The sequence below is a fragment of the Asterias rubens genome, chromosome 2 (assembly GCF_902459465.1).
Source record: "Asterias rubens chromosome 2, eAstRub1.3, whole genome shotgun sequence".
Classification (NCBI taxonomy): Eukaryota; Metazoa; Echinodermata; class Asteroidea; order Forcipulatida; family Asteriidae; genus Asterias; species Asterias rubens.
This window is the reverse complement of record NC_047063.1, coordinates 6,638,510-6,665,727: the sequence shown is the minus strand read 5'-3', so window position 1 is coordinate 6,665,727 and position 27,218 is coordinate 6,638,510. Positions and strand designations below refer to the sequence as shown.

Here is a 27,218-nt window from a genome sequence, read left to right as displayed (position 1 = left end):
ATTGAACAAATTCTCAAAAATTAAAAAAATAGCTTACTGGTTTCATATCGATGAACGATCGCAGGGATTCTGCAGGGGTACATCTCCCTTTCATGCCTTTGCTCCTCCCCACAAAAAGTAATGGCAAAACTGAGAAAGCCAGTTCTTGACACTCCTCTGAAATTATGAAAATAATTCAAATGAACAAATTAAGTATGATGTCAATCGACTGCAGGATAGAGAGAAAAATGGGACAGTTAAAAATACACACTTGCAGAGCAGACATGTTGATGGAAATAATAATGCAAGAGTCCCTTGAGTTCACTTGTAAAATGGCCATATTCAGGGCACTCATGTGTGTAATTTCTAAAGCAACTAATTAAAGCAGCAAAAAAAGAAATTGTTGCCAAGTTGTCATAAGAAATGTCAGAAAGTAGTAGCAATATAAATTAATATAAGATATACACCCGATAATGGAAATGGAATCAATCCAATTAACGGCTACTACAAAGCTCAGTTTCAAAACTCTTTTTCAGAATTTACAATTGTTGAGTATTCTTTTTCCACATTGCACTGAATATAATAAGGTAAAGTTAAGAATAATTATTATGTTGGGTATTTAATATACCTCACCTTCTGTCAAGTTGCCAAAATCGATCTCTCCTACATCCAACTGCTTTTCCCAATTGATCCCGAGTACCTTCGAGTTGTACTTGTACACTTGTTTGGAAAAAGAAGGCCACTTAGCATAAAGCTGGTTAGTCTCTTCAGAGATCGCCAGTCGGAATCTTGCTCAACCTAAAGTTGTCATAATAAGGAAAATAAGTAAGTAAATGAGTTATAAATAAATGGTTTAACATAATTATCAGGTGAGCTTTTACAACTGTGTCAAACGCTACAGCCACCACAAAAACCTCAACTGGAAAACTCAGTTGCAGAAGGATGCAGTCTCCCAGCTTTTTTAATTATTTACGCACCGCATCTCTCAAAGTTTTTGTCATAATTACCCTTTATTGAAGTTATTAGCAATTTGTTAGTAAAGGCAATACATTATGCTTAATAATAATACAAGGCAATAAGTGTCAATGTCCTGTGCAGTTTTCACTGGATTAGAGGTTTCTTCCACAATTTGAATTTGGCTATTTGTTATGTTAAAGCCATAGTCAGTAATTATTATTTAGATTTTTACAAAATTGAACTAAGTTCAACCAATAAAAGTAATTGTGCTGTGCAAACATCCATACAGTTTTGCACCCTATTGAATGCTCTTGGCTAACCTTCTGGCAGTAAATATATTTGTTATCTTTTAAATAAAGTTTCACTTTCATCGGATTCAATAGGTTGTTGCTATGGACAAACATTCAGAATAATTGCTCCATAGGTCACTGTTGATGCTGATATGTAAAAAAGAGATCTTTGTCTGTCTAATTCCAACATATTAATGCAACTTAAATTCTACTAAATGTTGTACTCAACACGCATATACCACTGCAACAAAGAGAAAAGCTAGTTATTAAAACATGCAACTTACAATTCCTGGATCTAACAGCCGAGGATACACCTCCAGGATCTCTGCTGTAGTTGGGCTATCTGTCTTGATCCAGTTGTAACGTTGTTTACAGGTGTTGGCCATGTACTCAAATAACATTGCCTTTGGTTCTTCATTATGTTTCATCCATGTTATTGCTTCTTTAACTAAAAAATGACCATAAAAATAAATTGTGAACCGTCGAATTTCAGTGCTTATTTCATCGAGTGTAACTTAACATGACAACTTGTCTTTTATGCTCAACAACCATTTTGCTTACAACTTATTTCATGGCCTAGGTTTACAATAGGAGTGCATTGTGTACTGACTATACTGGAATTTTGTTTAAAGCTGCAGGCAGAACAACTCTTCATAAAAACAACTGACCATTTGGAAAATAAATCATAAACTTTCACTTGAAATAGTCCGTGAGAAATAAACAATTGTTTCTATGTCACATGGGAAACTATGTTTTTCAGAACTGCAAGATAAAGCCATCAATATTTGTTTAAATATATGGTTTACAATGCATCTGTTAAAACAGTGAAAACCAACTGCAAATCTGTTTACAAGTGTAAAATGTCAAAAAATAGTAATGGTCAAACAAACACATACCTTGTGACTCGGTCAGTTCAACCAGGGTTGTTAGTTCCTTCCTTTTCACAGGTGTCTTGCTAAGATTCTTCTTTTCACTAGTTGTCCCAGAAGTGGTCCCGGTGGTCTCTCTCATGTGCTTGAAATGTTTCATCCTGACATACCGTAATCGGTCTTCGAGGCTGCCACCGGCAGGATAATTTTTTCTGCCTTTCACAAACCACTGCTCCTGAATAAAAAAAGAAAGAAGCAATCCAAGGTTAACATGAGTAGAAGAGGGACTACCTGGCACAACCAGTAGATAAAAGGTTGATGATGTTAGCAGGAATATATAAGAGATTGATAAACTACTTGATATCAAAAGTACATGTAGATGGGAGACTAATACATTTCTTCATATCAGTAGATGAGGGACTGAAAAACAAGGGCATGAGCAGACACTTCCAATCAGTTTGAGGAGAGTGGTTGAATAATGGTACACCAAAATAATAATCTGTGCTAGTCAAGAGTGACACAATGTGTTTATGCATGGCAAAACTTACGTATCCTGTTATGCCTTCTGTGTCTTTAAGAAAGGCGTACTCCTCAACAAGGCTGCTGGCCAAGGTTTCTTTGATGCAAGCTGGTGGACTGTAAAATAGCATGTAAACAAAACATGTGTGTCAACAAGCCTATAATTATCTTCCCTTACTCGTGAAAATTGCACCCACCTTTCATATTGTGGTGCAACTGTGTCTCGTGAAGAGCAGGTTCAAGTGGTTCAAAGAAAAAGTGGATCACAATAGACAAATTTGTGAGGTTTGAGGGCAAATTTTGTAATGCAATGTGCGTAATTCAATTAGTTAGCATCAACATATCAGCATGTACGATACTGAAAGAGGATGCTGGGACATTATTCAGTTCAAAATGAAAGAGCAATTTTCATTACAAACTTTTAAAAAACCCACATGTTACAGGAATAATGGTGCCCCTCTATTTTTTAGAAGTTACCCTTACCAAAGAAGATCATACTAACAATCAGAGCTTATGAGCCATTCTCTTAAGCATTTTTGCACGAAATAATACAACTATTTAATTTCTGTCATAAGCCATCATAATAGCAATCACACTCAACAAAACAAGTATAATCACAATGGCTATCATGTGGCCTAACACAAGCGATTCAAAAGGGATTACAAAACCACCAACCACTGCCTGGAGTTACAATCAACAGCTTGAAACTAGCCATTGCACAGCTTTACATAGAACAACAAAAATTTGGATGTCATGATCAGATTGAGTGGGGATTAATAAGCTACCTAAAATGTGTTCATAAACCAAAAAATACTAAAAGTTGAATTGATGTGTTTAACACACAATGAATACTTACTTAAAACCATGTTTCTCTATCATATGGCTGACTAGAGTCTGCACTAATGTTCTCCGATTTGTTGGTAGAAGCATCCTATCCTTTTTCATCCTTTCCACGAGGTTACCTTGTTTGCTGTTCAGAAGAATGCCTTCAATATCCTGCAAAATATTTAAATAAGGGAATAAAAGAGTGGTGACGAGTTCTTAAACGGCCGTTTCAAACCGGCAGGGTCATGGCCGTGCAATATAAAGGTATCGCACGGTCACGACCTTGCAAGGTTTTAAACGGCCGTTTAAAACCTTGAACTATTCACCACTCTTTTATTCCCATTCATAAATGCCCTTTTGTTACAAAGTGAAAGAATAAGGACATTCGGTGGTAAAAGACACTCTGTGACAACCTGTTTGTAAGCGAATTTTCGAAAATTGTACATTTTCAAAAACTGTTTAAAAGTCTGTTTTGTGCGTGTTGGGTTGTGCACGTGTGTGTACAAAAATATTATCGCGGGTACTAATAGCTATAAATTGCGTTTATACCACACGTTTAACCACAACCACGTGACGTGCTCTCGACCAATCAGAATGGAAATATTATCCCAGGTATTTATGAATGCAAGATAAACAAATTCTTAGTCAGAAGCAGGTTATGGAGTTACCGAAAAGAGGCTCCTCAGGCAAACTAAAGGTCCGTCTCTGAAGAAAGTGGAAAAACCTGTGAAATGCGTTTTTTAATATGCTAACTATGCTTTTACTATCATTCTACATGTATGGGTTGTTTCCTAAGTTTAACTTACAAATAGATATTTTGCTCTCTTTGGTGTACTCTCATGGCTTTTGTCTTCTTCATCCAATTTCTTCTTCTGCACAATCTGCACAATCTGCATTAAATAAAGTAAATAAGCATTAAATAAGTAGAATAAAAGGTAAATATACTTGTAAGTAGAATAATAATGAGTGACAGACACTTTGACAATATTGAATCTCATTAGACACATGATAGCAGTGCTCAAAATACTTTCACTCTTTAAAAGAGTTATTTGGAAGACAAAAAAAGGCCTTGTGTGTACATTTTGCTTATTGCCAAATATTTTTATGGGGTTATATGGTAAAATTCCACAACCATCATAATCTCGTTTCCCTTAGACCTTGTCTAGTATTTTGTACACATGCTTCATTTTATGTTATTATTATAAGAATGCCTATTTTCCATCAGGTCTAGAACATTGTAAGTCACCAAAAATACACTTGTAAAATGAATTAGGATAATTGGTGATAGCAATTTTCTTTTCTATGAGTTTTGAACAGAGTTGTACAGCTGCGCCAGCTGATAATTGTTACAATCTTTCTCCACCAACTGGTACTAAAGACCTGTTGAATGACCAGGAATTTGTTTCATTAAAATGACACATTATTACGCAAATTTGAGCAATAATTCTTACTTTTAACAGGATTTTCAACCAATACTCAAAGTGGTTTAGATACAACCCTGGTTACAAGACCTCTAACAAGCCTCATGCAGGTTGATATCGCACTACTATATAGTAAGTCTGGTCATCTTCATCATAGCTCTGCACTGCATGAACAGGTCTGTAATCGCCGAGTTGATTGGCCTGCATTACTTGCACATCGTCAGAAGTGGTAGTCACAGCATATGCATAATAATGTCTATCAAAGTAAAGGGTGGCCCACAGTTGCAGCGAGAGGTAAATAATACCGTTAAGTATGAAAACTTCTTGAACTTCTCCGAATTTTGGAAGGTCCTCATTCCACCCAAGAAGGACCATTGTGTGGGGTCTGAACTTGTATCCATTCAATATCACTGCATTTGCAAGAGTTACATCACTGTAGAGAGGACACTGAAGTATTGTGCAGACTGTTTCAGCGCTTTGCAGTGTTGATGCTGGTATAACATCTTGACCTAACACTTCCATTTCCCTTTGCTCTATGTCTTGCTTGAGTAGAAACCCATAGCTCTGTTTAATCTGATGTCTCTTAGCTACAGTTTTTGCGATATTTATGAAGTTATTGGAAGCCCTTGCAATACGCTTCAAGCCCTTGTGCTTAGCTTCAAACCGCATGCATGTGTAGTTGTTCAATGGACCAAGAAGCCTCATACAACGAGGATAATGTACAAGGAAATGCTGCTTGGGAGTCAGTGGCATTTCAAAAACAGCTTTATACAGTTGAAGGTGTTCTGCTATTTTAGCCTTCAGCATGAAGGTAGCTTCAACAGTTATGACGGGTGCTTGCAGAACTTTGTATATATCTAGAAGACTCAACAGAACTTGCCATGGCTCCGAATCTTGTTCCACCTTGTCACCAATAAGCATACACAAGTTGTTGATCAAGCAATTCATTTGTGCAGCTTTTTGGCCACTTGCCCCTTTCGGATTCAACAAAGATGTCATTGTTATTGGACTTGGGCGATTTTGCTTCTCAGTAAATCCATAACTGTAGCTGAATATTCTACTGTTCAGGTCGTCAAGTGAAAGTGCCCGCTCATCTATCAAATATTTCAAAACCAACTTGACGACAAGTGGCACCATCCCTTCTAACAGATCATGCATTATGTCAAATGTGCTGTTCTCAACTACATGAAAATAAGGCAAGTTATTCAAGCTGCTACTTCTCGCCACACCAGTCATTGTCAGATTTCCAATCTCCACATCCAAAGCATAATTTTCTTTGGTCCGTAGCTGATCCTTGTCTTCTTTCTCTTGTATTTGGCAGTCATCTCTGTGTGATCGGCATTCCCTGCAGTAGTGGTTGGCCGTAAATCCGCAAGTGAATCCCAACATGGAATTCAGCCCTAGATTGTCACCAATTACTTGAAACAGTTTTGGGTAAACACGCCCTTTAAATTCAACACAATTAAGTACGATGCCAGTTGTATATATTTTATGTAGTTCAGCACAAATGACATCAAGAACTGAATTGATTCCATGCTTTGTGACTAATTTTGATTTTACCAAGGCTACCAATAATATGTTGCTTAAAACACTCTGGTACTTTCTTGGGAGACATAGGACTGACGCGTAAAATGCACAAAGCTTGTATGCCCCCCTCCTGGAGCCCAGAGGATTTGCGGGTTCGAACTCGTCACTGTACAACAACAATGGCAATATCAAACCATCATCACGACCATCTTCATTGAAACTATGTTTGTATAGTTCACCATCACGGTAAGACTTCAACACACCAATTTCCTCAACTGCATTAACTTCATCTAAAATGATGCGCATCATTCCTGGTTGTTCCAAAAAAGATTTTAGGACTTTATCTATTGGTACATATTGGAAGTGTTCTTGCTTTCGCACTTGTTCCATTCGTCCAGTGGATTTGTTTAGGCTTGCTACCCAGCAATGTCCTAGCAATTTTTCTTCTGGTAAAATAAGCACTCCCTTGTCCAATAAATACTCCATTTGGGACTTCTCTGATTTCAGGCATTCCATGGGACACTTTAATGAGTCACACAACTCCAGGGCATCCGCAAATGATCCTTGATTTATTTCTCCACTTTCAAATTCTTCTTGCATGGTGCCTATGTTCTTTTTAACCAGATTGACAGTTGAGGCTATGATATCTTGGACATTTTCAGTAATTGTTTTAACGGTAGATGTTGGCAGGTCTTTAAACTTCATATGTGAAACAAACAGAGACATTTTTTCTTGTAGGCTGCCTTCAAAACATTCCTCGTCACTTGAAGATTCACTATCTTCTCCTTCCTCTTCATACTCCATGTAAAAGTTATCCCTGGCAAACTGTGCACCACCTTCATGAAGTGGAAGTTGGGGTACATGTACATGGTGTTTTCTTACATGTCTTTATATGTTTTGCAGTGTGCAAATGCTAGCTGACACTGTGGGCATACTATTTGGGTTGTTGTACTTGCATTTATATTGTGGACATACTTCAAATGTGAAAAAAGTTCAAATGCATTGTTCTGCACCTTAAGACACTTGAAACAAGTAAGACCTTCATGTATTACCTCATCTGCATCATTTACGTCATTCTCTTCCTCGGCTGCACCGTTGGCTTCAATTTCTACAATGGCAACTGCTTCATTCTCCATTTGCAATTCGTCAACTGCATTGGGCTTGGCTGTGTAATCTCTGTATTTCTTTAGAAATTTCATCCTTGGTCCTACTTTTGGTATCAGCTCTTTGATTGTTTCAGGATCAAGAAGGAGGAACGATTCATTGTCAACTCCATTATCTGAAAGGTACAACAGCAAAGCAAATAATAAGGATTTAATCTTTTCCATCACAGCTAATTTCTATTATTTTGTGTGGATTAGGCTAAGCGACAAGGATCAAGACAGTTTTCAAAGAACACAACTATTACTAGCTGTATACTTATGCTAAACCCTATTATTTTGACATGTGACCTTATTTCTTAAATATTTAGAATAAATATTAGAATAGTACTATGGCCGCCGTGCGTTGTGTGCATGCTGAGTGTTGAGAGCCATGACATGGAATTTGAATTTGAATTTGAATTTGAAGTAAAAAAAGTGACAAATTTGAGTTTGAATTTGAATTTGAATTTGAAGTAAAAAAAGTGACAAAAACATTTTTTTTTCATGTTATTAATTTAATTCAAAAGTGTTGAAATTGAATAGGCAAGCGAATTTAACATTGTGTTCTTAATTAAACTTCTTCTTTTTTAATACTAGAAAACATCAACAATCAGACCGTAATAAGTGAGATCGTATTAACCCAGGCCCAATTTTATAGAGCTGCTAAGCACGAAAATCTGCTTAGCATGAAATTTCTTCCTTGATAAAAACAGGATTACCAACCAAATTTCCATTTTGTTGCATATACTTGTTAATGGTATTCAGCTGTTGTTTGCTTATCCTGAAAATCACGTGGAAATTTGGCTGGTAATCCTGTTTTTATCAAGGCAAAAATTTCATGCTAAGCAAATTTGTGTGCTTAGCAGCTCTTTGAAATTGGGCCCCGGTCATGTCAGCCTACGAACGATGTACAAATGAATACACGTTGTTTACAATGCTAGTATATGTATTAGCATAGGCCTTGCTCTATGGTATTTATAGTAACACTACCATACCATGACTACGGAGTTGGAGGTCAAAATCATCACATTCACGGCACGTTCTTTACTGTTTTTTTTCACTCAAATTGCATTATATCCCTCCCTTTAATCAACAACCATACATAAACCAGCTTACCCCTGCTCTATATGAACTCACACATTGATTGTTCACTCATAAAGGTCACAAATCAACCATAAACTTTCAACATTTTGTCGCCAAAGTGAAAACAAAATGGCTGACGTTCTGTTTCTGTCTTGGTGCAATGATAACGCAACGGCTGTTGCATGTTTCTAACTTGTTTTTACTGCTTATCTCTATAACATTGGATCCGTAAAATTTTGAAAATTGCCAACTCCGGAACTGAATCGGCCGTTGGTTAATAGAGAGTTTTTTAACGTGTAAAGTTGAAACTGAATTTTTATGTCGGAAACGGAAACGGAATTTGCACTTTTCCGAAACGGAAAATCATTGGTCACAAATGGTTGTACTAATATTAAGTCATTTCACAAACACATTTATTACGGAATACCCTTCAAATAAAAAATTGTTTTGGGTGTAAATTCTGGCTCAAACATAATAAACTTGCACGGAAAAAATATGATCGAAGATTCGAACAACTTCGAGCCTTCAGTTCAGAATCAACGTATATTCCTGTTGAACTTCATGTGCACTACTGTATGCAGTGCCGTCGATGCCGTGTAAGCAAACTTCTTGAAATAAATTTTGGGCTAATTTACCAAAAGCCATGTGATAAAATCACACACAGTTTACGCTACAATACTTCATGTTCGTGCTTTTTATTAATAAAACAATTGAAACATTGTACTTACCGTCAAAAACTTCAACCAAATCCCCAAATCCCCACTGCTCTAACAACTCCGGCACGTCTGCCATTTTTCCAGCTTTTTTGTGACGTCGTGATTGGCTACTTTCATATCACGTGCTTAAAAGTTTACACAACAGTTGTTCAAGTTCATTTTAGGCGGCAAATATCGGTTTATAACATAAAACTACATTTACACAACATAGGATTTACACAGCTTGGATATGATCACACAACCTTGTTTAAAAATTACACAGGTTGTTTAAACAAAAAGTTACACAGCGTTATTTTACACAGGAGAATAACAGTGTACAACGGTTATCAGCTCTTCAACATCTTGTATTACAGTTTGTATGGTGGAAGAAGGCACAGCAGACGCTTTCATATTTGCTATGAAGAAAGAAATTGCTTCATAAATATCTACACAATTCTGCCCATCTTGTTCACTATCTGGTTCATCTTCACTCATAGGAGTACTCTCTACATCTGAGTGATCAACATCAACTTCATGCTCTTGTACAACACCTGTTGCTGTGTCTGCAGCATGAACTGCCAAAATATGGCGTCTGTATGATGACACATATTGAAAAGTTGACATACAACCATCTTGTCTACACACCACAAAAGTTGAAGTACCAGCATGTACACCATGGACATATTTGAGATGGTTAAAAAGGCCATTTACACCCCCTTGTACCTCATTCAAACACTTGTAGCAAAACATTTTGACAACAAATATTCATGGGAATTAGCAACTCACATATTTTTTCCACTGCTGTGAGAACTTCAACCTCAAACCTATTTTGGGAATCAACTGTGCAATGTCTGCATCATTTAGTAGTTTCAGGCACTCAATATCTATGGCATTATCTGTAAAACAAACAAATAACAAAACGAGTAAGTGAGATTTTAGTATTTTGTCTTGTTCTTTGGAGAAGTTTGGGGAAAAGAAGAGTTTGGCTTGTAACATTTATTTAAAGCTATTCAAGCATTAAAGGCACTATCAGCAATATAAAAATCAGAACAGGAAAATAATATTAAAAATCAGCTATTTTCATAAGCAAATAGCCTGAATATGGTGTGGTCAAAGCTATCTTGTAAATTTGACAAAATTTGACATAATGTCAAAGTTGAGTTTATTTTTCATACGGAAAATACTTACGAGTCACGAAGTTGAAAACCCCAAATTCGGGTACCGAATTTGACGCTGGCACGAATTTGGTGCCAGCACCTGATTTCATTATTCCGTAGAGAATAATGATGCATCCAGGATATGATGCGAAACTGTTGCCAAACATAAATTAGTACAAGTCCAGTTGATTTGATAATGAAATTTACTCTTACCTCTAGCTGTACGCTACTTATGAAAATGTAGAAAGGTATTTTTTGGATGAGTTTTGCCTATTTACATGTATTCTGTTTTTTTTTTTTTTGTTTTTTTTTTTGATAGTGCCTTGTAAACTAAATAGATCAGTTGTTCAGTTTGTTTTCCTTCTGAATCTGAGAACAAGCAAAAACAGACCAATGACATGTCTGCAAACTAAAAAATGTCTACCATTTCCATCTTCAAAGTTTGAATAAAAATACTAAATTTTCCACACAAGACTCAACAGGTAATTTTGCATTGGTCGCTCTTAAATTCTGAGCACCTACATTGTATTTCCAACAATAAATGAGTTTTTAACCAAGTGCCCTAAAAATTTGCCATCTTGGTACAAAATGACCAGAAGTTGGATAGTTTATTTACAGAGTAAGCACTTCTTACCCAACCTTTTGAGGCCACTTTGTACCAACTGTTTGGAAAGTTGAGTACTTTTATCCAACAATGGTCATTGCTGTGTGATAAACATTTTGTACATACATGACATAGGCCTAATTTAAATATAAACTTTATCAGATCGAACGGCCTACTCTTTACTGCACAGCAGTGTGTAAATTTGTTACGTAAAGGTGGACATGGAGCACTCCGTCAAGTTGGTATGCACCGTATACGCTAATTATATACAATACAAAAGTGTATTGCCGTCGTATGACCATGGAGGTGACCTAATGTTATTGTTTGCAGCATTTGTCACTCGAACTTCTGCATAATAAGTTACAAATATTGTACTCTTATATCTGCTCCCTTATATCTGTTAGTTGCGTGCAACAAATTCTTACCTGTGAATATGTCCTTAAGGTCTGGAAGGTCCCAGTCATCCAGCAATGACTCGATGTCCGCCATGTTACTTGCATGTGTGTGCGTCCGAAAGATAAGAGGCTAGAAGTACATGTACATGTACACGGTCGGTCGGAAGCGCGCCTGCACGTTGTAGTGCTATTTCTCACCTGTTGGCCAATTTTGTGCAAAACTCCACAACATATTGGGTGTTGCTTGATTTTTCTACCCAACGAAATGGTACTTGAAAGAATTCCATTAATAGTTGGGCATTGATTACCCAACGACAGGTTACTACAACACTGTTATTTTTCAAATTTACCCAACAACAAAAAGTGCCCATTAGTTAAATAAAAAGGGACCAACAAATGTACAAATTCATTTGCCCAGTAGTTTTTTTTTTAATTTGCCCATTAGTTAAACAAAAAAAAACCCAACATATGCACAAATTAATTTGCCCAATATTTTTTTACCCAGCATTTTTTACAGTGTAGAGTACATGTAGAGTTGTTTATTTGAAAAAGCAAAGTTTACAAAATAAGTACAGCTATCTTTCTCTCTATGAATGAGGGCACTCCATTAAAAAAAATTCTATGTTTGTGACTTGTTAAACAGTGAAAACTTTCCTAACTTTTGGAATTCATTAAGTTGCATTCATAAATACCTAAAGACAGTTTATCTATTCTGATTGGTCGAGAGTATGTCACATGGGGTATTTAAACGGCTGATAGAGACATGGCCAAAAGTGTTTAAACATGGGCGTGACTTCCGAGCTTGCACAAGATGCTTATAAGACAGTTTATTCATTCCTATCGGTCAAGAGAGCGTCACCCAACAGGTGGGGCCACCGCGCGCAAGGCGCACCCACCATCTCCATAAAGGAGTTGTTTACCACAGGGGTACCATTTTATAGCTGGAGAGATGTTTTGTTGAACAAATCGTAAAAAAAAGTTTTGCGTTCATTACTTTTTGACCAAAAAAGTGTTTGCCCTAGGTGTATTTATGAACGGAAAAGGTATTTATGAATGGGAATACAAGTGTGTTGAATCAGTTTTAAACAAGTTAATAGTTAAACATGGTCAGGCCTGGTTCCTGATAATTGAACTACATACTGCGTCTCATTCAAATATCAGGAACCAGGCCTGACCGTGTTTAAACAACTAATTAAAACCTCACACTTTTATTCCCTTAACATAAATATCTGACTGTATTGTGAGGCCCTCATTTGTTAACAACATGGCTGTTTTGAAAATTACCTGAGACATTTTGGTTTTCATTTTCCTCAACTTGACTGGAGCTGATGTCTTCAATATCTGGAGGTGGTGTACCACTGGCATCAGGTGGTAGAGTAAAGCCTTGGTAACGTCGCTTCCGACCCTTGGGTTTTGGTGCAGGAACACAAAAGGATGGTCGGTCCTTCTCAGTGGTATCAGTATCCTTCACCTGTGCATAGGGCTTGAAATGTTCCCCATCCATGGCAAGTTCTGGGTCAGGAAGCCATGTCAGTTGTTCTCTGGCAACTTTAGTGGGTAGACAGCAGCTTTGGTTGTCACACTTCCGAACCTACATAATAATAATAATAATAATAATAAATGAACAAAACAACACAGTATGAGCAATTTTTTTGAAAACTTTATCAAAGTAGTTTGTTTTCTTTTGGAAATTTTTTGAGTTTGTTTTAATTTCCTTGGCATTCGGCATTTGGAATTTAAGGAAACCACTTATTGAAGACATTCATTTCTTTAAATTTATTTTCTATTTAAAGTCATGCCAAAAACGTAAGACCTAAGGCCATTGATTGGCTTCTGATTGGCATGAATGCAATACATATTTGGGAATTTAAAGCATCTGTATAACGTTTTAAATATTAAACTGACCTGAAAGGTATACTGCCTGCAGCGACAGTGCTCATCCAGCCATTTCATGTATGCCACATTCTTTTGTGTATGCACCTTCTGCAGCTTGGCCAGGTCAAGATCAGGGAATTGCTTTCTCAGATGGCATTTGAAGATGTTGATATCTTCATCAGAGATTGGGTCAAGCGATTGAAATGCTTCATCTTTTAGAGTCAGTCGTTCAAACCTGCTTCTGATTGTTGAGCACACAGGTTATATGACCTCAGCCCATTTTTCACGTATCTGCAGGTTTGGCTTACTTTCAGCTAGGCGTCTGGTTGCAGCCATGCTGTTGCACTTCTTGAATTCAGCTTCTGCAGCAGCATCACCTGCTTCTCTCTCCAATGCACAGTTCTGTAGTGCCAAATTTAGTATTGACATTATTCTTTCAGCAGGATTCATCCAGCTATGACCCGGGGCACAACGAGCCAAGATGATCATGTCTAGATTAAGTGCTAAAAAAAGGCAAATTGTGGCACATTTCACACTTTCAAGTGTATTTCTTTGATCGGTGCCACCGTCTGTGTACTTCAAGACTACAGATGCTTCTTCATGTGCTAGAAGCTTTACTAGGGCAGCTCCATGTCTGAAAGGAGAGGATGTCTGAAAAACGGAATCATTTGTTATTGTTGTGACGTGGCCTCGGACAAAAGATTTCTCTGGATCATCTGGAATGGCACATTTCAGCACAACAGATGGCGTCAAGGATGCCTTGGTCATATCATGATCCATACTGCTCAGTGTTGTTGATGTGGGTGCTAGTGTTTTCTTCCCTCTTACACCAGTGGACACAGCACAACCCGGCTCTCCAACAGGAATCTTTGCCTTGTCATCACAACAGAGCAGAAGTGCAATACCTTTCATCTCACATGCCTTTGCTTTAAGATATCGAAACTGAGCAGCACAGTAATGGTCATCTTGGTGGGATGCTCGGAGTTGGCGGCGTTGAATTTTGTACTGTACATTAATCTTTGAGGTAAATGTAAGTGCTCGGTGAGTGTAGGGGTTCCTTGGTGCGAACTGGAGTCGGACTAGAGTTGTTGATGGGATAAGAGTCCCTGGTGGACACTGCTCTGAGGTTCTTTTGATCAGTTCCTTCAAAGAAATCCACTCTGAAAGATGTGCGATATTGTGCCGACGTTCATCTGCGGCTGTAATTTGCTCCACAATCTTCTCCAACTGCTCGAAGAATACATCAAACTTATTCGATGGTCTCCCAGTATTTAGATGCCGAAGATCAGCTAGCAGGTCATGCTCCCCAAGGAAGATCAAGTGCAGTCTGTGCTGAGTGACTGGGTGTAAAGCCTTTTTGCCATCGATACATAGTTCAGTGTAGATCATCTCAGCTACACAAGGCTCCACTTTTGCAACATTGGCTAGCTTCGATTTGAAGACCCTCCTTTGAGCCCTTGTGTGGAATTCTTTCAGTTGATGTCGGCATCTCTCAACAAGCCTTACTCCTTCAAGTAGAATATCTGCTTCGGTGCGATTTTCTTGTGTCTGGACAACTACCAGAGTGGTGAGGGCACTCCCTCCTGGACAGAATTTAATTATGTCAACAGGAACCGACAACTGCAAAGCAGTGAAAAAACGAAATCTCTCGACGTTGTTCTGAAATGGCATTTCCAAATGTTTAGTTTCATCAAAGAAGACGGGATTGCCGCATCCAGCTTCTCTCACATCTTTATCGAGCTGTTCATAAGCCATCCTGACTCCGAAAGCAAATTTGTGACGATGCTCCGTTGTTGCATGTTCGTTAATTGTGCGAACTGGATGGATCTGGCTTTGGTTGTGGATTTGAGTAGTCGCTTGATTTATCAGATGGTCAGCATAAGCAACGAGACAGTCCGCAAGTTCCTTTATTTCATTACCAGCTTCGGACCAAGCAGCTGAGCTTCTACTCACAGGCTTCAGGAGTAGACTGTATAGGGATTCTCCGTGTGATCTCAGAGTGCTTTGAGACAATTGGCTATTTTGACGTGTTTTCTTGCGAAAATCATTGCAGTTTGAGTATGCTTCGTCAAAGGTAGGTGGTATGGGTTTTACGTCCTTCTTTCTCACAGATGCATTATTTATCACACTATGCTGGTTTGTAATATACCACAGAGCATTACAGATGACCTGTGTAAAAAGCAATTAAAAATTCACTGTTGAAAGGATTTTTTGTGGGTGGCATTTTAGTTACCTTTTAAAACAACAAAAGAACCAATGTAGAATCCGATCAGAACTATCACCACAAAAAACAGTACTTTTGAAACATTAAACCCCCACCTTCCATGCTCCGCCCTTTTCCCTCCCCGACCTCCTCCCCCTCCCCTTCCTAACCTTTCCCCTCCCCCTTTACCTGCCCATTTGTGCAGTTTTGGCTGATCTCTTTTGATGGATGTTTATCTTTTAAATCATATTTTCTTGTATTTTACTCATGAATTTTAATATCTATATTTTATCGTTATATAAATGTGACTTTGTAAACTGATCATTTCAGTGTCTTCTGTCGATCAGTGTTGTGTTTTAAACCAAACAAACAAATAAATAAATATTTGCAACAATTGAAAAGTTAACTACACAGTTTAATACAAACATTTGTGCATGTTTTGGTGAAACGGTCAAATTAAACATTGTTACACGCCAGCAAAGATGATGTTTTTGTATAGGTTTAAATTATGCATAAAACATGTAAAACACAATTAAACTTTTCTGTATGCAAGCCATACAATAATACCTGGATAATATATGTTCCGTCAGTGTCAGCCACAGCACTTGGGAAATCCAAGTTCCTTGAAACAAACATGTCAAGGAGCTTGTTGAATAGCACGTCTTTGTTATTCAAGCCATCCTTCATTCCAGAACTGTAAAGCAGAATAAATAATCGTGGTTTATAGAAATGTTTTTCACATTGATTTTGTGTATGTGTTATTTAATATCGATCATGACCCTCCCCCAAATTATGACCCAAACTGCACCCTTAATATTATTAATATTTTAAACTTCACCAACAATACCTTTCTGCCAAAAAAGTGGGTGTTACTGTGATATCAAAAATCAGAATGACAAACAGGAGTGCTCAAAGTTACAATATTAAACATGAAAAGTAAAGACGGGGGGGGGGGGTTAGGGTTAGGGTTAAGGTTAGGGTTAGGGTTCACAAACGATCACAAACGTTAAAACCATGAAGTTCATTGAAGCATGGAGGATTGAAAGAAGGATTTTCTTTCCGCCGTGAAAATTAACCCAGAACAGTAAACGTTAACGTAGATAGAGCCATTATCATCAACAAACAGCAGACATGACAGAAAATAGTCGTAGGACGTAGGGCCTTACCTTGATGTTTTAGCAGCAGGGAAACTTCTCCGTGCAGATGAAGACATCAAAACATCAAAAGCTGACATGTTGGGGACAGGGGAAGCGGTCTGTGGTTCAGTCAGACAATGAAATTTGATGGCTTTAATTGCCATGTCTTTCATGTCACTGAATGTAAGTAGCAAGTCTACATCAAATTTGTTTGTAAAGTTGGTAGTTGATGTACTTGCGAAGGCCTGTATTTTGTCTTCTGTGTCCGGGTGTCCTAATGTAAATGCAGAGTTTATTGTTGATTCAAGTGGTAACGATCGCATCATGTTTGTAGTGGTCAACTTGTGGGAGCATCTATCCCACGTCAACGCGAACACTCCCCCTGTCCCCGGTGCCGCCATGTTGCAAACGGCCTTGCAAACTACATGTATACTGCTGCGAGGAAACACACGGCCTCGAGCAGTCAGTCGAGTCAAGGCCGGTTTATAGTCGGTCGCGCGATGGTCGCGCGACGGAAATCTTGCGCGCAATCCTAAGACTGAGGCCTAAAAACCGTGTCTTTTTATGATCGCGCGTCAAGATTTCCGACGCCCGACCATCGCGCGACCGACTATAACTCGGCCTTCACGATCGAAAGCGTCGTGGTATCACACGTGTTTGCAGCCAGAAGCAGGGCACCAAGCTTGTGTTGACCCACAATAATATGTGCGTTATCCCGATTGGCCAGTAAGTGGGCAAAAAAAATTCACAACCAATAGCAAGTGAGCTTTCAAAACACACTCATGTTGACCAACGTTTTACATTGCCTGGTACCCAACTGTGAAAAGTTTCCTGTCATTGGACTTGGAGGTGACGTCAAGTCAAACATTTTCCAAAACACTTTCCTCATTATTAATGGAGCCTAAATTAATTGAAAATACGCACACAAAAAAACCCTTTCAGAAATTATAATGTCAACTTCATCTGCAAATTACAACTTTATCTGCAGATTTAGCTTATTAATTGGCATTATAAATTTTTGAAACACCCCTACGCTCCTTTTTCGACGAGCCCAAACACGTCACAGAACCGCGCAAAATAGTAATCACGCAAGTTGAAAATTGTGCACATTCGCGCACGTAAATGTTTTAATTTGCGTAGGTATATCTTCAATTTGCGCAAGTTAAGCACACTGATAGAACATGTAACACAACAACTAAATTTTCCGACGGAATTGGAACGACTTGTACTTTTGTAGGAGCTAGCTCACGAAATTACGTGGTGGTACGATCGAAGTGACCAAGGTACGAAATGGAAAAGGTTCGAAGTGTCCGACATTCATGTTTGAATGAGTAAAAAAATAAAGGAAAAAACGAAGAAGAAATCCAGGACGATGTGCACAAAAATGAGGTTTAGGGTCGGCACCATAAGATTTTATTTTATATCGTTTTTACGAATAAAAAGATGTAGGGTCGGCGTGATTTTCTAGGGACGGTCGGGTAACCGGAAACACAACTATTATTTTGTTCGGCCTAACAGTCAGGTAAACTTTTACTAGTTCGTTGCACGGTAAAAACTTACACAACACAGAGTCTTACTGTTCAATAACTTCTACCGTCCTTGACGAAGTTTGTCCCTTTGTGACCAGGGAACGTACCGTCAAACCCAAACTCCCATGGTACAACAACTCCATCCATACTGAAAGGCGTGTTCGACGTCGGCTTGAACGGAAATGGAAAAAGAGCAACTCAGCGTTTGACGAACAAGCCTACCGTTCTCAAAAGGAACATGTTAACAAACTGATCACTGATTCTAAGATTATGTACTTTTCCGATAAATGTACCAATTGTAATATCAAAGATATGTATGCCATAATTAATGTTCTTCTTAACAAGACTGCACTGTAAAAAAAAAAATCGTATTTTTACAGGAAATTCCTGGCAGTCGGGACGCCAGTACCATCCTGTAAAAAAACGGTGGCATGGAAATTACGGGACTCACTGTTATTAAACAAGTTTAATACATTGTCATTCAACGTTGTATTCCTTTAAAATAACGGTATTTACCCTGTCAATTTGCGACCAAGTCCCGTTTTACAAGTGCCCAAAACTGTTATCTCACATTATGTATATTGTAATTTAACGGTTTGTTCCTTTAAAGTAACGGTATTTACCCTGTCAATTTGCAACCAAGTCCCGTTTTACAAGTGCCCAAAACTGTTATCTCACATTATGTATATTGTAATTTAACGGTTTGTTCCTTTAAAGTAACGGTATTTACCCTGTCAATTTGCAACCAAGTCCCGTTTTACAAGTGCCCAAAACTGTTATCTCACATTATGTATATTGTAATTTAACGGTTTGTTCCTTTAAAGTAACGGTATTTACCCTGTCAATTTGCAACCAAGTCCCGTTTTACAAGTGCCCAAAACTGTTATCTCACATTATGTATATTGTAATTTAAGTTTGTTCCTTTATAATAACGTTAATATTCCAGTAAATAATCAGGATTTACCGTCATTTTGGAACCGATTCCCGTTTTATAACAGACAAAAACTGTTATCTCACGGGGACAGTTCGTTATAACACGTCAGTGATTGTAATTCAACAGACAACAGTTGTTTCTCACAGTCCCTGTATGGTTTATTTATGCCACAACAATGTAATTTAACAGGATGATTTTGTTTCAATAAAACTTAGGATATAAAACCTTGATTTTAATTTTAATGTGATTGTAATATCACAAAACCGGGTGGCTGAGAGGAAGCTGTTTTATGAAAACATTTAAGTACTGACATAACATGGAAAGTTTTTTTTAAAGCTTAACTTTGTGATATTATTGATCTCTTTGTGCATTATTTTGAAAAGCAATGTTTTATGTAAAAGTTTTAACTATATAATTGCTTTACTTTAAACCGGCTTAACTAACCAAACTATGACTTTTCATAATACCACAAATAAAGAAACTTTTTTTTTTTAAACACTTGGAAAACTTGTTTTGTGGAGGTAATTTATCAAGAAAAGAACTCTAAGAAATATACTTTTCATGAAAATTCACCATAATATAGCACTAACACAAACTTATAAAGGTTCAACATATTACCACCAAAAGTCTTCAAAAGCTTTCGATTTTCATCTTGACCATCTAATCAGGGTCTAACATCATTGAATAGTAATTTACAAAACAAACATTTGCAAATCCTGTAACAAATTTGTTTACTGGCAGATTAATTTTGAAAGGTTCAACATGAGTAAGTCTCAAGAATATATAAGGGAAAAGGACGTTGAACTTACTTCCTTTGTTCAACTTCCTTTTTCCTTCTGTATTCTTGAGATTTACTTTCCTCATTGTTTCAATCTTGTAACTTTCTTTCGATTAGAAATTGCTGTGTTTAAAACCTGATTTTATTCTTCAGAGCATAATTCCACCTTTTTGGCAATGTCAATAACAAACACCTCATTTACACAGAAGTGCAAGAACAGGAAAAAGGTTTTCTATACCGCAGTTAATCAGTGCAAAATGTCAGTCGGTTCCCAACCGGATAATCCCTCGAGAACAGACAATTTGCTTTCAAAATTATGGATTATTCCAGTTTTCGTTCCAACAATGTGCACCATTCATAATTTCTTTTTAGCGATTTTTGAATATTTATCATTAAGTGTTAGCCCCTAATCCACGGCATCTTGATTTGTGGCATCTTGATTTGTGGCGTGTCTCTATCATTGTAGGAGTTTACACATTCCACTCAAAGGACTTCAGTGCATTAGTGAGCTTCAAGAGACCTGCATGTACCGCTGTCTTCTTCTGTCCTCCCTTAGTTCCTTCCTGTGGATTGATTCCCACCAAGCATCTTTAAAGGAAACAAGAATGAGTTATTGCTCAGACAACATTTATTTTGTTTTAGCCATAATGACCTTTACATTTGACCTAGGTGGTCCAAAAGCAATAGGCTTCTGGGGGATCCCTAGACTAATCCACAAACCAAGTTTGGAGTTGATATGCCATGTCCTCTTGGAGTTATTGCTCAGAAAACATTTCTTTTGTTTTAACCATAATGACCTTAATATTTAAATAAGGGGGGCCAAAAACAATAGGCTTCTTTTTGTGCATGTTCATATGTTGGGTTTGTCTCCAGAACAAGCATTATTGGTTTTACTCGTTTGTCAAAAACTATAGCACTTCTGGCAAAAATATTTCAAGGGATTTTTTCTAAAATAACCATCTTCATACCATGTGTAAATCTGTGAACCTTAAGATTTTTCAATCTTACCAATCATTTGGTTGTGCAGCTATTCCTAAGCATTGGCCTCAATCCCTATGAGTTTCATTAAATTTCAGTCACACATCACTGCACAGTTGTCAATTAATTTGGAATGTGTGACCAAGTTCCTTGCAACATAAATGTCAGTGTTGTGTTGAGCATAAAACTGAAGTCTTGCCATGATAGCCAGGCAAATGATTCCAATCCCAACTGCAACCCTATTCACAACATGAGGGCTTTTACACAGCTTAACACAGTATTGAAATTGAATAAGGCAAGGAACTTGGTCAGTGTTCAAAAATGTTTACTCAATGGATAATTGTGCAGTGATGTTTGACTGAATTTAAATGTAACACATAGGGGTTGGGGCCAAGGCTTAGGAGTAGCTGCACAACCAAATATTTTCTAAATTGACCTCATGGGTTTTGTGGTTATTTCCAAAACAGTCAGTCGGAACAATTTGGGGAACATACTGTAATTTGAAGTATTCTAATGCACTGTAGTCAGGTGCTCGGCCTTCTTACTTGACCACTAAAAAATTAGCGTTTAAAATGTGCACTTGGAAGATATCCCTTTGGGTAACTATAGGGGTGCGACCGATGTCCCCCAGTCCCTATCTTCCCCGAATCCCTTTGTTCAACCCTAACTGAAACCCTTACCATTACCCTAATCCTAACCGTAACTGTTTTTTTTTTTTTTTTTTTTTTTTTTGGGGGGGGGGGGAACACAGGGTTTGGGAACATAGGGACATTGGGTGTACCCCAACTACAGTACTGTATTTGTTTACTTTTGTTTTACCAACCTTTGAATAAACTCCATTACTCCCGCTGAGGTAGCCGGATACTGTAGGTTGAAGATGTAGTAACTGCCGAAAAGCATGCAGAGTGCGGTAATGGGGTTGTCCACATCAGCGACTGTCAGCTGTCCAATAGCAAGTGACCATTTGTTGGCCTCTAGTAGCTTCCCTGAAAATCAAAATGCAATTTTTATCTTGGGGATGGGGTGGAGTATGATAAGATTTGAAGGTAGCATGGTGGAGATAGCAATAATTCTAAAGATTTACGGTAGCACCATGTGACAAATCTCTTTGGGAGGGAACTCCAGGGAACTGGAGGGAATTAAACTTGATGTTCCAGACAGTATGCTCTGCTCGTCATCAGGAGACTGTGGGGGGTATGCTTAGTGAATTTATTTGAATGAATGGACTTAGTGAATTTATTTGAATGAATGGACTTAGTGAATTTATTTGAATGAATGGACTTAGTGAATTTATTTGAATGAATGGACTGAATATTGTTGTAGCACCAGGTAGTTTAACAAGTAAATTTACATGTACTGAAGCCATCCAATGTCACCAAGGATGTTTAAATTTGAATAGATAAATATAGCCCCTTTACTTTCTGGGGATGGTAACATAAGTGTGCTGTGATAAACAAATGAAGCAGTGGCGGATCCAGGAGCCCTAGTTACCTTTCCCATTTTTGCGGGAGCCAAGAACTATTCCAAAGGGATATATTTTTTTACTCACCCTGTATACTTGGATAATCAAATACATGTACTTACCATTGACAAGCAGACAGGGATTTCCGGGTAGGTCCTCTTTGTTGAAAACAGGTTTCTCAAGTTCCTGTAAAGCAAATATTTGATCAACATTTACTAAAACAACTGGATTTGGTAAAAAAAAAAAATTAAAAAAAGTCTGAACAAATGAAGGACAAAATTAAGGGGTCAACGATTGAGGATGTTTACACATATGACACAATGGGTGATCAAAGATTACAAACATGAATGTGTGTTAACTCCTCCTCTTTTACATGAATGCCTTGGATAGACTCACAGTGCGAAGTACAAACTGTTAAGTGCTGATTTTTCTGTCCACATACATAAATGCAGACACGCAGTCAAAACTTTCAGGAGAAGGTTTTAAAAAAAAAACATTATGAGGAAAGTATATAGATATATTTCTAAGTTGCTTACCTCCGTAGAAAGGATGTGGCATCCCCTGTCCTCACCAAAGTAGGCACACAAAACAGTGATTAAGCCAATCACTTGTGGTGACTTGTTGCCCACTACATCAACAGCTGCCTCTAGTTGCTGGAGTGTATCCTGGAGTTGTTTGTTTCGCAGACATGAAGAGTGCTGCTTAAGGAAGCGCAGAATCTTGGGAATTTTGTCCTTGAAGCTTTCTTGCACCTTGTGCATGATGTCAGTACCAACTAGCTCCTTGAAGTGCATTAGCATAAACTTCTCATCAAAGAGATATGGCCAGTCCTCAATTACATCAAGAAGAGCACAGTTGGCTTTGTTCAGCATTGCTCTCTGTGTTGCATATGTTGTTGACATCTTTTCCATGATTTGGGTCTTATCCGTGTGAGGCTCAGATGCGTGGAGAGCCTTCAGCTCGTCTTTAAGCAATACTTGACTTGCCACTGTTTCTCCCTTTGGAAGTGATATAGGCTGCCAATTTATGCAACCATAGGAATCCCGCTTTTTCTTTGCCGGGCCACTAGATATTTCATCCCCAGAAGAGAATCTTCCCCGTTTCATTGAAGGATGACTTATGTTGTCGACTCTGTTAACCAACTGTGAGAGCAGGCTGTCATAACCAGATCCAACTTTCTCCCCACCAAGTTCATCAATGAAAGAATCCGGAAACCTCTGAACAATTTCGGAACTTAATGCGCGCAGCACCTTTGTGCGGGGAAGTGATGTAGATGGTTTATCCAGATCATCTACAATGATGCGTATCATCTCTTTGCGAAGACTTGGCGCTGGTCTTCTCTTTGCCTCTAATGCTGCCATCAGCAGTCTGGGCATCTTCTGCCATGGAACACGGGTGCTACCTGTTTCAGCAGATGACCTTGATGGGAATGGGTTTCCCACAGCAATTTCCACACTGGATTGGCTACTCTCATCAGTTGCTGATGATGATGAACTTCTTGAGGATGATGAATCATCAAGTTCGAGTGTTGCTTTGACACGACGATTTTGGGAGCCACTTTCTAGGAAATGCCAAAAGGGCAAAAGTAAAACAATCTTTTTCAGTTTTGAAACAAATAACAGGAAAAAGACAGTGGAGCAAAAAAGGACTCAAATACCGCCACTAGCTGCACGACAAATGGAGTACCTTAGCCAATTGTTTTAATTGTTTCGTGAACGTGAGTGAAAAATGGCATAATGTAGTGCATCTGTGCCCCACATATTCGGCCAAGTGGTATAGTGGGACACAGATGCACTACGCTTTTGGTGTTCCACAAGTGTGAACGGGATAACAAATTTATCTTCAAGCAAACTTATTTGACATGCAATAAAGTCGTAACTAGCAAGTTTTACATATGAACCTTTCAGCGGTTTACTGCATGTAGCTGGAATGTTGCTTGCAGCTTTGAATAGCGCAGGACACAGGGTGCAATATGGACCATGCAATACAGTATATCACTGTTGTTGCCATTGATTGAACAATCAGAATTGAGGATACAAGTTTGCTTGACGATAAATACTCATGTCTTATCTTTAATGTTATTACTTTTTTTAAAACAGTCCAGGTGACAATCTTATTTTGGTTTAAAATTAATTTTTTCAATTTTGTTTAAAAATGATAGCAATATGCTCTCTCGTGCCTTACTTCAAAGATTGTCATTTTAATAATATAGAACTGAAACCCCCAAAAACTAAAAAAAAGAAAGAAAGAAAACAAAAAAAACTATCCCCCTTCCCCCATGTATTAAAAGAGACAGGTATATTGCCCAATGTTAAATGGACCCATACATGTACACATTGTAAAAACACTAGTTGCACATTTGTTTTTTATTGTCTTTCATTCAAAAATACAACTGTGCAGTGATGCGTGACTGAAATTAAATAAGACTCATAGGGGTTGAGGCCAAGCCTTAGGATCTGACCTCATTCTTATTTATATTTAAAACAGTTAGATGGACACTTCCTGGGACGTACTGTATATGGCCAAAACAATTTAGTGTAACAGAATATGAATGGAAGTATTTAAAATGAGAGTAGATATTTGTTACAAAGTGCTAAGCCATTGACATGCTCTTGGGTTAAAAAACCATGTAAGTATTTACAGTGAACTTACCAACAGGGGGCCTACAATTCAAATGGTCTAGCAGCCTTCTTGCTTCAATCGGTGTGAGGGTCTGAGAAATATCCCTCTCATTAATGTAGACTAGGTCATTTACAGACTCGACACCCATTTTCTGAAGATACTCAAGGAATGATGCAAGACGACGGCGCTTGATGTTTGGCAATATGTCTCTTATCTTTTCTTCTACATCATGCAGATCGAGCTCTGACTCACTGGAACTGCTTTCCAGTTGCCGACTGTCCATGTTGAATCCTGACATTTAATAAGAAATTTGCTAACTTTATTTGCATGTGTCCCATGCGTCACCCATTGAAGGCCTTTACAGGAAGTGTTGTGCTACTGATCAAATTATCAATCTACTTTCACGATTCGTACAGTTACTTATTAAACTGAGCACATGGTTTATTCTTTAGTGTAATCATTTTACAACCGCCAACTTTATAAGAAGCCAAGGGACAATAGTCTACGAGATCACAATATGACACGCAAACAACGCTGGAGTCACCACTTTGTCTTTCATCATGGATTTTGTACAGACCCAACTTACACAGAAATGTAGACTGACATGGTCTAACAAGGAAATAAACTTTCCTGTGTGACTGTGATACAATAACAAGTAGTAAACAAGAAAATGTCCAGTTACCAGCGGCATCTTTCAACAAGACATACATGCCTTTTTTATAAGATGTGCCAAACACTGATGCTTCATCTGAAACTTCACAGTTTTGCATATGTAAATCCATGGCTTGTACAGCTTTCTGGATATTGTCTGCATACATATTTGAGTCAAATGCTGTTCCACACTTAACCTTTACATCATCAGGGAAAATATTCCCGTGAAAAGAATATGCATGCATTAATTGATGCCTCTCTGACAGCATTGCAGTGACATTCTTAAAATTCTGACTGATGCGTGCACACTTTTTGAAGAAAGCATGTTTGCTTTCGAAACGCAAGGTCCATACTCTGATCAGTGGGCCAAACATCAGTATGAGCCATGGGTAGTGGCAGAGAAAGTGGTGTTTAGGTCTAAGTTTTTTCTGGGGAAACAAGTCCTTCCTTTGCTCGAGATACTCATCAACAAGGACCTTGAGATAGGCTACTTGGGATGAATCAATGCTTGGTGAAACTATGATCTCCACAATCTCCTTCAATTTCAAAACTAACTCCCAAGTGGGATTCTCAGTGTCAAGAATGTAGTTATACATAACAATAGGAAAAAATCGTAAAAACCACCAATTTTGGACAGCATGCCCTCCGATCTTTTCTCCTTTCCTGACAAAAAACAACATATTCCTTGAATCACACCCACTGAATGAAATTCTTGCCAGCTGTTTATTTAGGAGTTCATATGTGAACCAGTGCTTGTCAACAACAAAATGCTTGATGTACAATGCCAAGTCATAGTCTACTACACCTTCAAAGAGGTCATGACCAAGGCAAGGAGGCAACCCAGGATTAACTACATGATAGAAGGACAAAGCATTGAAAATTGAATCAAATTTGATCCCTTCTACATGATCAGTATCACCTTCCTGCAAAACTTGTAAGGAATTGGTGTACGTCTCTTTTGTTCTATACAATCCTTCAATGTAAGGTGGGCCTTCGGCAATCTCACTCTTACTTCGGAGACAGTAACGGCAATAGTAATTCGCACAGAAACTCTCACAAAAGCCTCCAATATAATGAGAACCCAAATTGTCACCTATTATAGCCAATATAGTGCCCTTGACAACTTCCCCACCATGTACAGAGATTCCTTGACTTTCTAATTGTTGTAAATCTTTAACAAGAGTAGATAAAACTGCTTCTGGCCCAAATTCCTTGATTGATTTTTCTTTGCACAGCATTATCAACTGCATAGCGTCTACTTGTGACCTGCATCTGGGATCAATGTTACCAAGAGTATAATAAATGCCTAGCACCTTATGTTTACATCTTGCTGACCCAAGTGGGTTCACTATCTCAAAACTATCCTGAAACAGAAGTATTTGCAAAGCATTGGGATTGCTCTGGAAAAATGCATTCTGTTTAAACACTTTACCATCCTGAATATCATGCAGTTGGTTTACTTGGTTACTTCCTCCATCATTGCAAACTGGCACCCAATGTCTTTGCACTGATTTGTCTTCACACATAACCTTCAACGTTTCCTGAATTGGAACATAGTGGCAGACATGTGATTTGCCTGAAGAATCT

At 38.0% G+C, this 27,218-nt stretch overlaps 3 protein-coding genes across 4 annotated transcripts; all 3 read right to left on the bottom strand.

Annotated features, from left to right (window-relative positions):
* Nucleotides 1-69: 69 nt before the first annotated feature.
* On the bottom strand, nucleotides 70-9,639 carry LOC117307440. 2 transcript variants are annotated; one of them, XM_033792190.1, is made up of 9 exons: nucleotides 9,341-9,639; nucleotides 7,440-7,666; nucleotides 4,246-4,329; nucleotides 3,471-3,610; nucleotides 2,644-2,731; nucleotides 2,123-2,330; nucleotides 1,511-1,674; nucleotides 613-777; nucleotides 70-156 (listed from the first exon to the last, which is right to left on the bottom strand). In XM_033792190.1, exons 1-8 carry the CDS (start codon nucleotides 9,402-9,404, stop codon nucleotides 643-645), a joined length of 1,110 nt encoding a protein of 369 aa, XP_033648081.1. In that variant the 5' UTR covers nucleotides 9,405-9,639; the 3' UTR covers nucleotides 70-156; nucleotides 613-642. The 2 variants fall into 2 exon arrangements, with proteins under 2 accessions (XP_033648081.1, XP_033648082.1); XM_033792191.1 differs by lacking the exon at nucleotides 9,341-9,639 and adding an exon at nucleotides 8,646-9,333.
* Nucleotides 9,640-13,223: 3,584 nt separating this feature from the next.
* On the bottom strand, nucleotides 13,224-17,068 carry LOC117307057. The gene is made up of 3 exons (XM_033791700.1): nucleotides 16,708-17,068; nucleotides 16,109-16,235; nucleotides 13,224-15,507 (listed from the first exon to the last, which is right to left on the bottom strand). The coding sequence occupies exons 1-3, from the start codon at nucleotides 17,001-17,003 to the stop codon at nucleotides 13,600-13,602; spliced, it is 2,331 nt and encodes a 776-aa protein (XP_033647591.1). The 5' UTR covers nucleotides 17,004-17,068; the 3' UTR covers nucleotides 13,224-13,599.
* A 1,490-nt stretch (nucleotides 17,069-18,558) lies between these two features.
* On the bottom strand, nucleotides 18,559-23,502 carry LOC117307415. Its single transcript, XM_033792163.1, has 4 exons — nucleotides 22,895-23,502; nucleotides 22,481-22,544; nucleotides 21,720-21,882; nucleotides 18,559-20,506 (listed from the first exon to the last, which is right to left on the bottom strand). The coding sequence occupies exons 1-4, from the start codon at nucleotides 23,462-23,464 to the stop codon at nucleotides 20,389-20,391; spliced, it is 915 nt and encodes a 304-aa protein (XP_033648054.1). The 5' UTR covers nucleotides 23,465-23,502; the 3' UTR covers nucleotides 18,559-20,388.
* Nucleotides 23,503-27,218: the final 3,716 nt, after the last annotated feature.